The sequence below is a fragment of the Mobula hypostoma genome, chromosome 14 (genome assembly GCF_963921235.1).
Source record: "Mobula hypostoma chromosome 14, sMobHyp1.1, whole genome shotgun sequence".
NCBI lineage: Eukaryota > Metazoa > Chordata > Chondrichthyes > Myliobatiformes > Myliobatidae > Mobula > Mobula hypostoma.
In genome coordinates this window covers 17634753-17652512 of record NC_086110.1, presented here as the reverse complement: position 1 = coordinate 17652512, position 17760 = coordinate 17634753, and the positions used below count along the sequence as shown (strand labels likewise).

Here is a 17760-nt window from a genome sequence, read left to right as displayed (position 1 = left end):
GTGAATCTGTGGAATTCTCTGCCACAGGAAACAGTTGAGGCCAATTCATTAGCTATATTTAAGAGGGAGTTAGATATGGCCCTTGTGGCTATGGGGGTCAGGAGGTATGGAGGGAAGGCTGGGGCGGGGTTCTGAGTTGGATGATCAGCCATGATCATAATAAATGGCGGTGCAGGCTCGAAGGGCCGAATGGCCTACTCCTGCACCTATTTTCTATGTTTCTATATCTGGTGTAGTGGTCTGTGATGACTAAGATATTTGCTGTGTTGCTGACATCGGGTTCTATGGACAGGAAATCCATACACACCAGGTCCAGGGGCCCTACACTCTGCAAGTGGGACAAGGGAGCTGCCTGTGTAGTCAACATCTTCTGCCATATGCATGGAATGCATGACTTGTGGTATTCTTCGACTTCCAATTTCATTCGGGACCAGTAAAACTGGTCTCTGAGCAACCCAAAGGTCTTCCTAACCCCCAAATGTCCAGAGTCATCATGAAGTGACTTCAACGCAATCCTCCGATACTACTTCTCCGGCAGAACCAGCTAGCGACGCCGAGGTCGGTCCAAGGGTGACATGATCCAGTAAAGGATCTGGTTCTGCAACTCCCACCGAGGCCATTCTCTCAGTAATGTTTTGTCTTCTCTGCCTGAGCCACATCTCTCTTTTCAACCATTGACCAAATGGCACCGATGCCCAGATCATCTTGCTGAGCAGCTGCCACTTCCCCAAAACTCAATTCCGACAGCTGATTGACTTCAGAGCAGTCAGGTTACAGTAAACTTGTGGAATGACACCATCAGAAGTTCCCAATTGATCCACTGGTTAATCCTGCCCCACCTTTCCCTCTGCCTTCATAGTGACGACAAACTGGCACATGACCTTCACCCCCGGGCCAGGAACGCTCTCACATTCCTCGTCCCTGTTTAGTCCCTCGTGCCCATCGGGACACAGCTTCAGCATCAATGTTCTTCCCAGCTGGTACTTCAGGCTGAAATCATAGGCAGACAATGCTATCAACCCCCAATGGCCTATGGCATCCAGTTTCACCGAGGTCAGGATATAAGTTAGGGGTTTGTTGTCCATCCTTACCTCAAACTTGGCCCCATAGAGGTAGTCACTCAGCTTATCTACCACCGCCCAATTCAAAGCCAAAAATTCCAACTTGTGTGTGGGATAGTTTTTCTCTGAGGGTGACAGACTACGGCTGATAAACACAACGGGTCTCAACCCAGTGCCCTGATCCTGATACAGGACGCCCTGTTGGCTGGCATCCATATGCAGTACATATGACAATCGGGGGTCTGCAAAAGCCAGCACCGGCTCCTGGGTCAGCAGCTCCAGCAACTGAAAGACCTCTTGACATTTTGCATCCCACCTCAGTCCAAAGGGCTCCAACGGACTAAGATACTCCACCCTCCTATCTTTTTTTTCTCCCTCCCTTTCTTCCCTAAGGGAGGGTAACCGCACAGAAGCTGATTCAACGGGTGACTCACTTTTGCATAGCCCTTCACAAACCTCTGGTTGTAACCACGGAACCTGAGGAATGAGTGCAGAGTGCTCACAGTCTGGGGTCTTGGCCAAGTGTTCACTGCCTCTATCTTAGACTGATCCATAACTACTCTATGCTGTGAGACTATGTGCCCAGTATAGCTGACAGATGTCTTGCAGAACTGGCACTTGTTCAGGGAAAGTTTTAACCCTTCAGCTTTCAGGTGGCCCAGCACCTTCAATAGCCTTGCTGCATGTTCTTCCCATGTTGAGCCAAACACTGAGGTCATCCAAATACACCAATTCCTCAAGCAAATTCATATCCTCCACCATATTCTCCTTGACCCGCTGGAAGGTTGCTGGGGCTCTCAATATGCCCTTGGGCATCCTTTTGAACTGGAAAAATCCCAGGGGACATATAAATGCTGTCTACACTTTGTCAGCCTCATTCATGGGGATCTGGTAATATCCACTCCTCAAATCCAGCACACTGAACCACTTCGCACCACTCAGACAGGCCAGCATGTCTTCAGTCCTCGGGACCGTATACTGGTCAAGAACATTGCGCCTGTTCGGAGTCCTATAGTCCATACATCTGTACCTTCCCATTCTTCTTTAGGGCCACTACTATTGGGGACGCATAGGGGCTTGGGGACTCGGTGATGATCCCAGCTTCCTTCAACTTATACAAATGTTGCCAAACGTCTTCCACCTCTGCAGGAGTCAGTCTCCGTGACTTCTCTGTTAGCGGTGTGTCCTCAGTCACCCAAATAGATAGTGTGATGAGTGCTCTTGGAACAACCCACATCAAAATCGTCAGTGGAAAAGACACCTTCCAGCTTCAACATCTTCTCTATCAATCCCCTCTTCCAACCTGCAGGAACCAGGGAGTCCCTAAAGTTGAATGATTCAGTGGTCAACTTCCCCCTTTTTCCAATATTTTCTCCCCAGCCTGCTTCACAGGGACACTAGACATTACCATCACTGGGAACAGATGCGCCAGGGGCATCCCCCACTTGAAGGTGACCTGCCTCTTTGTAGTGTTCCTGACAATCACTGCTATCCTGCTTGCCTGTACAACTGAGGGCTTCTGCAGTTCGGGCCTCACCAGTACCCCAGCAGGAAATCCCGACTTCCCTCGTGGTCTTCCGGAGTGTCCACTAAGAGGGCTTTGCCCTCAGGCACTCTGGGGAAATTTGGGGGTCCCCATTATTCTCGCTACTTCCCTGGGCCGTACCAGTATTGGCTTTGACTGGGTGAACCATACAGTCCCTCATCTAAATTCAGCATCTGACCCAGTGCAGCCACACACTTCATCAAAAGCAGCTCAAAACACCGGGTGCACGGACAATGTTCCCAGAAAACTCTCGCCAGCCTTTTCCTTGCGGGCTCCCATGAGCCTTCTCACAAGAGAGATGTTGGTTCCCACCAGAATTGAAACACTGCCCCTCTCAACAGGGTCTGGACAAACCAGCACTGATGTATCAAGGACCTCAGACACTCTCACATCGGCCTCCGAGATCTCCAGCTTCACTGACAAATAACCGTCATAGGAATAATCACCAGCACTGAGACCCTAGATCTCCAGTGCCCTTAATAGTGTCAGTGGTAAATGCTTCAGATACTGGTTGTAAAACGGAACATTACAACAACGTGACCTGCGACTCTGTGTCAAGTGTGGCTTTAGCATAAATACCCTCTATCTGTAGTGACACACTGGAGCATGCTTCCTCTAAGCCTTCAGGAATAGGGTCTTTTGCTTTCGGGGGTTCCCTGGTATATTGCTGGGAACGTCTTCCCCCAGAGGCACCAAGCCGTTCCCTCACTGTCTCTCCTCTAAGTTTCTGTAACGACTCTCTCTGCTTAGGTACTTGAGGGTTCACTCTTCGCACGTGACACCGGCTGCTAACAGCCCTCCGCATTGTTTGTCCCCTTAGGGGATTTGACCTGCCCCCGTCAGCTCCATCATATGGGGGGGAGGGGTTCACACCCACTGATAACAGCCAAGACATCTCAGTTCTCAACTCTGCCACAATATCCACTACTGCTTCCCGGGGCAGGCTATCCATGGTCACTTCACCGCAGGGGACTACTACTGAGGACTGTACCCTGCTGACTGAGGCCTCTGGCACATTCTCCTTCTCTCCTACTTCTCTGATCAGTTCAACAAACAAGGGAGGGGAATGCATCTTACGAGACAGTCCGAGACCCCAAGTGATCAGGTCCTGGGACTGGGCGCCTCTTGCTATCTGCTCCATTCTTAGCTGCTCCACTGCAGCCACCTGAATGGCCCCTCTGTGCTGCAAGCAATTTAGCTGCCTGTCTAGCCAAAAGATGTAGGCAGAAACCTACTCCTCCTTTTCCTGATGCATGTTCTGAAATCGTCATGAGCTCCATTGGATTCCCTGTCGTACCAAAGGCATTGTCCAATGCTTTCATGTAATCGACATCTGTAGCTATGGGATACCACAACCCGATGGGTCTCACAGCGTCAGCAGCCTACCCACTCAAACTCTCAACCAATCTCTGTCACTTTACCTCATCAGAGCACAGCCACTCGTCTAACAACGGAGAGGTCTTCTCCGCCCAAGTCTCATACTCCTCTTCCCCCTTCGGGGTGGGCGTTATTCCAGAGTATATTCTTATCTTCCAGTGGGGACCCTCTGCCTCTGCACTGGGCCACTTATTCACCAGAGAGGTAAAGACTGATGCCAACTCAGAACACTCACTCTTCGCCGCAGGGGGGTAGGGACTAATTAGACATTTCAAATCCAACCAATCCTCTCTCACTCCTCAGAAACAATAGAACCTTGTCTTTGAAATCTCCACCCCCAGCTATGGGAAGCTGGACTTGTGACTTGGCCCATTCCACTATACTCCCTTCCTCCCTGACAGTATGGACAGGTCATGGCTCAGCATCACGTGGGGTACAGATAGAAGCGGGCAGTTCCACTACTGTTACGTCAGCGCTAGTCTGAACTAAAACAAGGTCTGAGCCCACCATTTTATCAAATTTCTGCCCTACAACTGCAACTTTGCCAACAGCTTTAACAGTGCTCAAAAATTGAATTAATTCATCTGGGGTACGAATATCCACCCCACTGAACACGCACACATTAGTCACCGGTAACCCCACGGAAGCACACCACTGCTCCACCCTGGCAGCATCCATACCAGCACAGACTTAAACACACAACCCACTGGTTCAATGCCCAGGGCAATCACACAGGATCTAACAAAATCAATCCCGGAACGATACCCCCACAATTGTAACCCTCAGGTTCGACCAGCATGTGTTTGTCCAGGGAAGACGGCCTCTGGCTCAGCCAAACTGAGAAATCTCATTTGTGTGGACGCTGCGTGATATGTTGCCCAGTTACAAATCTGTACTGCAAAATATCAGACAGTACACCGTATGCAATTAAACGATTGAACTTTATAAATCTTAATCTGACTATAGGTTTAGTAAAGAAAATAAAAAGAAAAATTGCCCATTTTAATGAAACAGTCTAATGTGCACGTTGGAGCTCATGGTTCTGTCCATTCGTTTCCCCATCGACCTCTTCCGAGCATCGCTGACCCGCAAACCCTCGCTTCAAGTCAACTCCGTCCAGCAGTCTACCAGCTCTCTCCACTTACGCCTTTTCTCTTCATCTCTCGCCGACAAAAGACTGCAAAATCCCTTCTCTCAGATCCACAAGAAAGAACAACATGCTTCTCATTGGATGTCATACATTCTAAAGTCCCCGTTATCTCTAGTCATAACCCAAACACTGCTGCTACAGAGAAACTATTACATTAGCAGTGAAACATTACAGAGGCCATTACATTAGCAGTAAAACCTTACAGTGTGTTATATAACCGTTAATAGTTCCCTTATAAGATGAATGGTAATTATAGTGGTATCGCCATTATTTTACAGCATTAATATTTGGTGATTTGGATACTTGATTTTTACTATGACCTTAATATGATCTACTGTAAGTCATTTCAGTTTGGCTATTTAGATGAATCTGAAATTAAAAATCTAGCATAGTGTTGGTGACCATGAAGCTACCTGTCATAACAATCAAAATCATTATTTTTATCCTATTGCCTTTTGTATGAGATGCCATTATTTTCTGCCTGGTTTTCTATATGATATGGAGGACAGGAGATTTCTAAGTGCTATTTTTAACTTGTGGATTATTTGTGACATTTAAGTTTATGGGAAGGGGTAAATTCGGCTTCCTCAAAACAGGTGGAATAGTATCAGGAAATTGAAGGAATGATTACTCCTTGTGCAACACTAATTTAAGAACTCTCAACAACATGTTGCCTACTTTGTTTCTTTCCGCTATGTTGGTGATGGGTTACTCTGCTTCCATGTGTTAAAGTTGAGTCATGCCTTGATGACAAAATTATACCACAGCAGCAATATTTTAAATAGGCTCTTATTGGCCGTCCCGTGCCCATACCATTTCTGGCTAAAATGTAGATTTCAGATTTAGATTATTTATCACATGTGCATTGAAACATACTGTGAAATATGTAATTTGCATTAACAATCAACACACCCAAGGATTTGCTGGGGGCAAGCCCACAAGTGCCATCACACATTCCGGTGCTAGCATAGCATTCTACAATCCTTAGCAGAACAACACAGAAAATAATAAAACAAAGTACCAAACAACAAAGCAACAACAGTGGGGGGGGGGAGCCCCATTCCTCCCCCACCCTCCAGAAGTACACCAACTCACCCATGCACATACACAGTCCTCTAACCCCAGGACAGGTTGTTTTCTTTGGCCTCTAGTGGACTCGTGGATTCACCGACACTGAACCTGATTTCCCCAGTGGATTCACAGATTCGCAGACCCAGACTGCAACCATTCTGCCTCAACTTCTGGACTTTCAATTGACCTTAGGGTTCAGTCTAGTCTTCCAGTCAGGCTTCAGCCTTTGATCATCAGTATCAACCCAGTACTTGCAGATGGTGATGAACTAGGACCCAAACTCCAGGCCTTGAATGCTGGACTCACAGGTGATGGGACTTGAAAACTAAACCTCAAATTCTGGTCTTGCTAATGACAGGATCCTGATTAACCTTGCTGGTCTGCAGGCCTGACATCTGACTACTCTCTTGACGCTGTCCTTCGAATGTGGAGCAGAGGCTGAGGTTCTAGCCTGTCTACATCCCTGTCCCAAAACCCTAACCTGACCCCTAACTGCCCCCTCTGTCCCCAAAACCATGCCTATGAACCACATACTTTATATATTAAAAAAAACTAAATCTGAGCTGTGATCTCAACAGAGGTTGCAACTCATTGCTATCTTGGGGAAAAAAAGATTATGCTAATCTCTTTGTGTCATTTCAACCATGTTGGATAGGATAAGTTTATAACTTGGATTTCAGTTTTTGAATTTTTAACAGTCATGATCATATTTATATTTGGTTCAGCTGGCATTAGTTTTTCTGCTAAGAGAAGGAGTAAGAATTAAATGTCCTGTCTGCTTCAAACAGTTACCCTTCTGGCTTTCTCTATTCCCTTCTGTATGCATTTTGATTTAATGTTGCTTCTGCTCTGCATGGATATTTATGTAAGAATTTGTATGCACTTCATTATGTAATTTAAACAGACTTTTTAAGCAGAGAAGACAATTGATCCCTTCAGAGGAATTAACTCATGAAAGCAAATGATATGCTTAACTGATTGAAGGCTGCAACCATGGAGGGAGTAGAAAGCCAAATTGCTCAGTTGTTTTTGGAGCCTTGAGTGATCAGAACTGGAAAGAATAAACAGTTTCAAGTTTCTGGGTGTCAACATCTTTGAGGTTCTATCCTGGGCCCAACATATTGATGCAATTACAAAGAAGGCGCAACAGTGGCTGTATTTAATTAGGAGTTTGAGGAGACACTATATGTCACCAAACACACTTGCAAATTTCTACAGATGTACCATGGAGAGCATTCTAACTGGGTGCATCACAGTCTGGGATGGAGGAGCCACTGCACAAGATTAGAAAAAGTTGCAGTAAGTTGTAAACTCAGCCAGCCCCATCATGGGCACTAGCCTCCTCAGCATCCAGGACACTTTTTGAGGTGATGCCTCAAAAAGGTGGCATCCATCATTAACGACTCCCATCAGGTACAGGAACCTGGAGCCACACACGGTTTCATGAACAGCTTCTTTCCCTCCACCGTCAGATTTCCAAATGGACAATGAACCCATGAAAACTAACTCAGTATGTTTTCTCTTTTTTTGCACTACCTATTTAATTTTATATATATACAGTACTGTGGAAAAGTCTTGGATATATAGGTGTGTGTGTATATTTCATGATGTGAGTGATGATAAACCTAATTCTGATATGGGTCTCTGTTGTGGACTGAGAGTGGGAAAGGGGCAGGGAGAGCGGAATAATGGTTGGAAAAGAGGAATGAAGAGGGGAGTGAGCAGGAAGCACTAGAAAGACATTCTGTAATTATCAATTTAACCAGTTGTTTGGAATCAAATAATCTTGTGTGGTGTCATAGGACTGGTTGTGCCTGTACCCATGCTATACCTATATTTTTTATTTATATATATTTCTCTCCCCCCATCCCCCCTCCATTCCAGACTGTGATGCACCCAGTTAGAATGCTCTCCATGGTACATCTGTAGAAATTTGCAAGTGTGTTTGGTGACATATAGTGTCTCCTCAAACTCTATATATATAGACACACACACACACACACACACTCAGGCATTAACACACACACACTCAGGCATTAACACCCAGTGTACAGGAGAGCCAGAAGCAGAAGAACTGTGGCATGTTCTCCAAGATACTTGGAGCAACCTACCAGCTGATTTTCTTATTAAAAAAAGCGTGATAGAGTTTTTCAGAGACTTGATGCAGGCAAAGGGTGGTCATATCAAATATTGATTTAGGTTTTTTTACTGTTTACTGCTTTTTGTAGTATTCTTAATAAAAATACTTCATTATTTTTGGAAGTACCTTTGCTTTACAGAATTTTTGTGCTTTAGAGGCAAAGTATAGTGTATGTGTATAAAAATTGTACATGTCCATCACGTGTGTGTGTGTTTAGTAACTTAATAGTTATTGTTATGTATCGCAATGTACTGCGGCTGCAGAACAACAATACATTAAACTTTATTCTGATTCATCTCTGATGCTTTCAGTTAACACTTTAATTTAGATCAGCTCAAAGTATTTTGCAAGATTAAACAGGCATATAAAAACAAGTGCAACAAATAACTATTAGTATCATTTGTCTGGTATTGCAATGATATGAGCAAAAGTATGGTTGAATAATTGATCCTAATCAAATTACAGATTTTTTTTCCTTCAGGATAGGGATTGACTGTAACAATGTTTGGTTGATGGGCTGAAAAGCATTCATGGTTCTATTTCAGTTTATTCTGGTAATCATTGACGGAAGGAAATACTTGTCACTGCTGGGTTACTAAAACTGATGTGTTAATTGCAACTTCCAGAGAAATAAATTCCACTCCTGCCAAGTGTGGCTCATCATTTATAATTTGATGTTCATGTTTGATTATAGGATTCTGCTACATTTGTCTGATGTTTATGTTTGTTTTAGGATCTGTCACCATGCTGTATTATGATCATAATGGATAGAAAATTAATATATTGTAAAATTAATCAGATTGTGTAAAAGCTTCTTTTATAATGAGAGCTTTGTATAATGGTTTGAAGTAGTATTTTCTTGATCTTTATATAACTGAATGAGAGGAAAATGTTATTCTCCTGAAGTAGTTTCAATCCATAAGATTTATTAATTTATGGCACAAATTAGGTGATTTTTTAAAAAATATTTTGTGTTTAGAACCTCTTCTCATAGCTAAAGCTTGTCTTTTCCATCACAATTGAACAAGTAATGGATGTCGAACAAAGTAGCATTTAAAAATTGCTTGGGAATACTTGCCCTTGTGTCCATTTTCAAGGTTTAAAACCAATGAACACTAAAGTTAGTCATCACTATTGAAAATAGCTAAACAAATGTTGCTTTGTTGTGAATTTAAAAAAAAATACACCCACAGGAGAAATACATCTTTTATGACTTAAGCTTGTTCGAAAAAAGCATTTGGAAAGTCGTATGAAGTTGACCTCTGTTTCATAACTCTCTACATGTAAACTCAGAAACATTTGATGTGCCTTGCCTTTGGGAAAAAGTTTTTTTTGTGTTATGGTAGTGGCCATAGGAAATCAACTCATCTGTATGCATAATTGGGGAAATAGGGCTATTTGAAGGGATTGCTTTCAGTATTATAGAAATTGCAGCTTTTGAAGTGTATTAACTCAGGTTGGTGGAAAAATAATCGTCACATGTGAATTCTATTTAATTTGTTTTAATGCATAAATAATGAAATGCTGAGTTACTTGCATTCATTACTATTACTATGCTGCTTATGTATTTATACTTTCATTAAGTAAAATGTCCATGCTATTTAAAAGTACCGTATGTTTTCCAGAGGTTTAAGACCAGCTAATTTCATGTATTTATTTATTCAGGTATCTTAAATAAAATTTACCAATTAATTTGCTTTTTATGCTTTAATATTGAAAATTATTTTTGCAATGACTGTTGGTAGTCAGAATCTCCTTACTTGGTCCCCAACGGACCATATGTGTCATGAGTTAGAATTGCTGGCAACCTTGAGAGGGGGTGTGTAAAAGGCTGGATCACAGCTGCATGCTTAGAGTGCTGGTGTGTTGCAATTTATTCATCAACTTTTACAGTTATCAGAATTCTTTAGGAACTATCACAGAGCCAAGGCCGAAGAAAAGAAATGTCAAATTGGAAAACACCAAAGGAAAATATGAAATGTCTTGAAGAAAATGGTACTAATTTATTTTATATCCTCTGTATTTTCATTTCATGTGGAGGTATTCAGATGTATACTATGTGTGAGAGTGTTCACTTAGTTTTAATCAATCTTGACACAATTTTTAATCAGTAGAATTGTCTACTGTTGTTAGTGACAAAAAGAACAATTGTTACGTATGTACTGTGTCAAAAAAGTTGCTGCAAACTTCAATCCATGCCATTAAATTCATTTTTCTGTAGTTACTGCATTTTAAATAGTGTCTAATTCTTGTGATAAATGTCTTAGTTATATGTTGGGTAAATTAAACCTTGCAAACATACTAACATAGATTATTGAATTGTAGCTTCACAAGCTCAACTAACACCTGAGTAATTGGAACTGGCAGATACAAGGAGCTTCAGGAATTGTATCTTGTTTCTGTAGTTCTTTGTGTGAAGTCTGAAAATGCAAGTTTTTGTTATTTCTTTATGGCTTTTATTACTTGGATAGATATTTTCCAGTTAAGAGCTGTAACAGAGTAAAAGTACCAATGGCATTTTTGATAAATTTGTGATACTTTGATTTTTCTTTGTGCTAACATAGGTTGTTAAAACCATTTATTGCTTTTAAAATTTAAGTTTAATGTGGAGATTTAGCTTCGGAATTGGGCTTAATATTGATTAAATAATTAAAAGATTTTATCCTATGCCATGGCATTTTTATGCTTTTACTTATTACAGTCAAATAAGTGGCTTATACTGCCATTTATTTTTCCATTAAACAAATCTGTTTGGAATTGTTCTGACTGAGTGAAGAGGGGTTAAACCTGTCAAAAAATCCAAGTAAATTCATATGTCTTTATGAGCCATGCTGTTGTCAGGTTGACAGAGGATGCACTGAGAGCTTTATTTGGTGTGGTGAAGAGCAGAGTACTAATAGAGCACAGTGTTTAGAGAAACTATTTGATTTTATTGACCAGCTGCCATTTTTTAAAAAAAACTTACTGTTTCAGTCAGAATTCAGTTGTTTTGGAAAAAAAGAAATGGAAACTGATCAACGGTTTTAAGCTTTCTATACTTAAATATTTAGGGGTATGCTTTCAAGCTACCTATAACTAAATACTTTCGGGAAGTTTTATTTGTCTGTAAATAAATACCTAAATGAGAGAAAATACATAGCCATCTGTATGTGATAGTGAGTGGGAGAAAGAATGTTTTATGCTGTTATAGCTCAGTATCTTGTTTTACATTATGCAGCAGTTCCTTCATGTTGGTTAAGAATTTTATACCAGCAAATTTTTATGCTGCAATTAAGAAAATAACTCTTTGAAAGATCCCCTCAATCATGCATTCTGTTATGCTGGATGTTGGCTTTGTGGGTGAAGTCCTCATTTCTCAGTCAGAAGGTTGTGGGTTCATCACATTCCAGAGAGTTGACTAAAACATTTAGGTGGGATTGAGAGATTGCTGCATTGCCAGAGGTTTGTTTTATTGAATGAAGCATTAAATCTGAAAGTACTTTTAAGTGAAATAAATTTTTAAAAAAAGCAATGAGATCTTGCATCTTATTCTTGCCTTATATCTGAACTTTAGTCCTTTGGTGTATGTTTGGACTAAGGCTGCTGTGTGATCTGGAACTGAGTGGTTCTTGTCAATCTCAAACAGGGCATTGGTGATCAGATTATTCACTGTTACCACATTATTAATTTCACTATTTATCATTTTGTCTAGGATTGAGAATAACCTGATAGAATGGTAATTATTTGGGCTAGATAAACACTGAATTTTGTGGGTACATGGTTGTAAATCATTCTGACTTTTCTTTGTAATTCATGGGCTGAGCCCTTTCATCTTAGAAGATAGGGATAATGTTAAAACTGTCGCTTGCCATCATTTGTTCATTAGTACATTGCCATTACTGAATGGATATGCTAGACTGCAGGCCTTGGATCTGATTATTGGATTACATGTTGTTTTTGTTATTTAGAGTTGCATTTGACATTTTAGAACCTTGTTTCTGGTATTCTTAATGCTGCCCCGGCACACTCTACTGCATCAAAAGCAGACTTGACCCCATGGCCTGAATGAAGGATGTGTCAGGGCAAAAAATTACAAATTGTGGAATACAGTTCTGTTTCCAATGGTCCGTAATGACTCCATGGTTGTAAAATTTTGATCTGCTAGATTCATTCTGAACATACTCTATTTTATATAGATGGTGTATTCAATGTGAAGGTGGGGCTTTTCTCTAAAAGGTCTGTATTTGTTCATTCCAGCCTGTGACATTGTAAACACTTAAATCTGTTCCTGATTGATGAGAGTGAGATCAAATTTGCTTACAAATGCAAGAGATTCTGTAGATGGTGGGAATCTTGAGCAACACATCAAAATGCTGGAGGAACTCAACAAATCAGGCAACATCTATGGAGGGGATAAACTTAATGATTTGGACCGAGACCCTTCATCTTGATTGGAAAGGAAGGGAGGAGACATCTACAGGGATGTGTTGATCCCTCTAAGAATTATATATGGTTTGTATTTGGTCTTATTCTTATAAGCTCTAGAGTAAAGGAGCCTAGTTTACTTAATATTTACCTATAAAAAGAGGTATGCCATTCCAGATGCCACGCTAATGATTTTTTTTGTGATCATTTAGCAAAAATGTACACCAAAGAAAAGAAATCAAAGTTGCACACAATACTTCAGGTGTATTCTCACCAAAACCCTATGTAATTAGAGAAAAACATCCTTATTGCAGTGCTCAAACCCTGGATAAAGGTTAAGGGATCAATTTTATTAATTGTGTCTGCATCTGCTGTTTAGCTTTCAGTGACTTATGTGCAAGGATGTCGAAGTCCTTTTGCCTATGAACATCTCCTAATCTTGACCATTTGAGAAATTGCCCAGAATTTCTTTTTGTTTCTCTGAAGTGGATGACTTCACATTTTTACACACTATATTCCACCAGCCATGTCCTGGCCTATAATCTTAGCTTGTCTATGTCTCATCTTTTTGCATTCTCTTCACTACTCGTAAACTCATGTATTTTGATGTATTCAGCAACTTGGGCATCTTGCATTTGGTTCCCTCAGCCAAATCATTGAAATAAATTCTTACTGCCCTCCAAACTGATCAAGCCAATCTATTACTGCTCTTCTTGTTGACCAGTTCTCACTTGAGTATATTTTTCCCATTTCCTTATGTTTGCTTATTAACCTTATGGAGACAAAATAAAAAGCCTTCTGTAAATCAAAATACATTCTATCCACTGATTCTCCCTTACCTATTCTACAGATTACAGTTTCATCAGATAAGATAAAGTATAGGAGCAGAGTTAGGTCTTTTTACCCATTGAGTCTGTTCTACTGTTCAATCATGGCTGTTTTTTTCAACCTCATTATTTTCCCCTTTCCCCGTAATCCTTAACCCAGTTTCCAATTAAGAATCTATCAATTTCTGCCTTGATGAGTCAAACATGATTTTCCTTTCACATTGACTCTGTTCAATTCTATTATTTCCTAAGTTCTTCATATCACATCCTTTATAACAGATTCCACCATTTTCTCTGCTGATGACAGGCTTTATTCTTCTTTAAGTAGTTGGACCGTTTGTGTTTTTTAACCTGAAGGAACCATTCATGATTTGATAGAATTTTGATCAGAGCATTCCGTGTCACTACAATTGCCTTTTGCAAAAGTCTATAATGTCCATAATCATGTCCTTGAGTTTTGTCAGTTTTCTGGTCATTAATTTCTCTAGTAATATTTTGTTATGAATACTGATTTATTTTACAGGATTACTGATTTCTCAGTTGAGAAAGTATTTGGTAATCTGGAGAATCTTTCCTTGTCTTTGTTTGACTTAATGCAAAGACTTATGGGATCTGGAACCAATATTTGGACACCCGGGTACACCTTCCCACCTGTACATGCCACCTTTGACAGATTTGTACTGCTGGTGAGACAGAATTTATCTTACCAACAGCTGTATAGAAAGAATTTTGTTTGTCTGGATTTGGTACCCTAGCTGATACTAGATGTACTGCCCCCTTTATTCTTACAGGTGATCCCTCCAGGTAGCAGAAATTCACCCTGCACTGCCATAATTGTTGCTAAAATGTGAGATAATGAAGCAAAGTTTATTCTGGTTTTACAGGTCGAATGTAGTATAACAATGCACCTTGCATGATACAAACAAATGTATCTGTGGTATTGATTTTCTATATTTTAGTTGCTAAAACAAATTATTCTTTCAGTTACCGGTTATCCATCAAGATAACACTGTTAGAAATTATTTTAAGAAAATAGCATGTGACTCTTCATACCTTTCCCACCTTTTCCTTGATTCTACTATGTTCAAGATTCAGGGTCCTTAAATTTTTATTTTATTACTTGTAGTTGCTTTATTACAAATGTGTCCAATATTGGCAATAGTTCACAGTACATTTCACTTGGCCCATTCTACTCAAGTAGCTGGACTTTACATGAAAGCATGTAGTGTATCTGTGAGTGTACAATTACATGAATAGAAGAAGACTATATTTTGCAGATTTATTAATGACACAAGTACCATTAAAACCAATTGCTATGTCAGGGTATTGATACATTGAACACAGAACAGTACAGCTTAATATAGGCCCTTCATCCGGTCCCTCCCACACATCCTTCCATTTTTCTTTCATCCAAGTGCCTAAGAGCCTCTTAAATGTCGGTAATGTATCTGTCTCTGCCACCACCCCTAGTAGTACATTCCACATACTACCTACCTCTGAAATTCCTCTATATGTTCCCCCAATCACAAAGTTATGCCCCCTTGTATTATCTATTTCAGCCCTGGCCAGTCTATCTATGCCTCTTATCATTTTGTACACCTCTATCAAGTCATCTCTTATCCTCTTGTCCGAAGGGAAAGGCTCTGGCTCACGCATCCTGTCCTCATAAGACATGCTCTCTGATCCAGGCAGCACCCTACTAAATCTCCTCTGCACCTTCTGTAAAGCTGCCACATCCTTCCTATCGTGAGGCAACCAGAAATGAACACAGTATACCAAGTGTGGTCTAACCAGAGTTTCATAGAGCTGCATCATTATCTTGTGGCTCCTAAACTCAGTCCTTTGACTAATAAAGACCAACACACCATATGCCTTTTTAATCATCCTATCAATTTCACTGCAACTTTGAGGAATCTATAGATGTGAACCTCAAGATCTCTGTTCCTCCATACTGTTAAAAATCCTGCCATTAACCCTGTATTCTGCCTTCAGGTTTGACCTTCCAAAGTGAATCACTTCACACTTTTACGGACTCACCTGCCACTTCTCAGTTCAGCTCTGCATCCTATCAATGTTCTGATGTAACCAATGACATCCTTCTATACTATCCACACCACCACCGACTATTGTGTGGCATACAAACTTCTAACCCACATTCCACTTCCTCATTCAAGTTACTAACTTGCAAGTTGAATTGATAGTAAGAAAGGCAAATAAATTATTAACATTCATTTCTAGAGGACTGGAATCTAAAAGCAAGGCTAAAATACTGAGGCTTTATAAGGTATCGGCCAGACCATATTTGGAATATCGTGGCAAGTTTTATGGGATTCAAAGGTTCATCTAATATGAAACTATACAATTTTGAGGTTCTTTTTCTCCTGATAGCCTTGAAACCAAGAAAAAAATGGCAACACAAACATCGCACTTCAAACCCCCCTCCCACGTACGAAACGTGAAAAGAACATTGACTACCTAATCCCCCTCTACCCGAACAAAGAAACTATGTAACAAAAATATCGACTCCAAATCCCCTTCACCTGCACAAAAAAACAAGAAAGAATAGAAGAAAAAAAACACAGAATATAAAAAAAACTGTAAGACTGAAAAAAGTCCATAGTCCAAACCCATATTCATATTTCTATCTATGCCCAAAAAACAGAAAATCTCAGTAATTCCTCTGGGCATAGTGGCAGGCCACACAGGTTCCCCTCTCTGGTAGTAGGGTGATCAGAAGGCAGCCAACCAGTACACACCTTCCAGATTCACCTTGATGTTTCAATCCTCCTTGTCGTTTTAATCGGTGAAAAATGGAAGCTTTAATCGGCAAAATGGATGAACATTTGCTTGCACCCCCTGCAGTCTCCTTGCCGCGAGGCTTGAACTCATTGCCTCCTGGAATCCTCTCTGAGACAGCAAAGCACTGGATCACCCAAACGATCTCCAAACTGCAAATCACAGGCTTGAACAGTTCCAGAAACATATTCAAGATGAAAAATAGATGTAAAAGAAGGGAAATAAATAGTTTTACATAGAAACATAGAAAATAGGTGCAGGAGTAGGCCATTCGGCCCTTTGAGCCTGCCCCGCCATTTATTATGATCATGGCTGATCATCCAACTCAGAACCCAGCCTTCCCTCCATACCCCCTGACCCCTGTAGCCACAAGGGCCATATCTAACTCCCTCTTAAACATAGCCAATGAACTGGCCTCAACAGTTTGCTGTGGCAGAGAATTCCACAGATTCACCACTCTCTGTGTGAAGAAGTTTTTCCTAATCTCGGTCCTAAAAGGCTTCCCCTCTATCCTCAAACTGTGACCCCTCGTTCTGGACCTCCCCAACATCGGGAACAATCTTCCCGCATCTAGCCTGTCCAATCCCTTTAGGATCTTATATGTTTCAATCAGATCCCCCCTCAATCTTCTAAATTCCAACGAGTACAAGCCCAGTTCATCCAGTCTTTCTTCATGTGAAAGACCTGCCATCCCAGGAATCAATCTGGTGAACCTTCTTTGTACTCCCTCTATGGCAAAGATGTCTTTCCTCAGATTAGGGGACCAAAACTGCACACAATACTCCAGGTGTGGTCTCACCAAGGCCTTGTACAACTGCAGTAGTACCTCCCTGCTCCTGTACTCGAATCCTCTCGCTATAAATGCCAGCATACCGTTCGCCTTTTTCACCACCTGCTGTACCTGCATGCCCACTTTCAATGACTGGTGTATAATGACACCCAAGTCTCGTTGCACCTCCCCTTTTCCTAATCGGCCACCATTCAGATAATAATCTGTTTTCCTATTTTTGCCACCAAAGTGGATAACTTCAAATTTATCCACATTAAATTGCATCTGCCATGAGTTTGCCCACTCACCCAACCTATCCAAGTCACCCTGCATCCTCTTAGCATCCTCCTCACTGCTAACACTGCCACCCAGCTTCGTGTCATCCGCAAACTTGGAGATGCTGCATTTAATTCCCTCATCCAAGTCATTAATATATATTGTAAACAACTGGGGTCCCAGCACTGAGCCTTGCGGTACCCCACTAGTCACCGCCTGCCATTCTGAAAAGGTCCCGTTTATTCCCACTCTTTGCTTCCTGTCTGCTAACCAATTCTCCACCCACACCAATACCTTACCCCCAATACCGTGTGCTTTAAGTTTGCACACTAATCTCCTGTGT

General features: G+C 41.2%; 1 protein-coding gene across 1 annotated transcript in view; it reads left to right on the top strand.

The window, feature by feature from the left end:
* The first annotated feature begins 10203 nt into the window (after nt 1–10203).
* The window catches only part of plekhg4 (pleckstrin homology domain containing, family G (with RhoGef domain) member 4), a 175630-nt gene continuing 168073 nt past the window's right edge, over nt 10204–17760 (top strand). Inside the window, exon 1 of the mRNA XM_063067558.1 lies at nt 10204–10340. Coding sequence (XP_062923628.1) covers nt 10338–10340 — 3 coding nt within the window. The 5' untranslated portion in view covers nt 10204–10337. The remainder of the gene's footprint in view (nt 10341–17760) is intronic.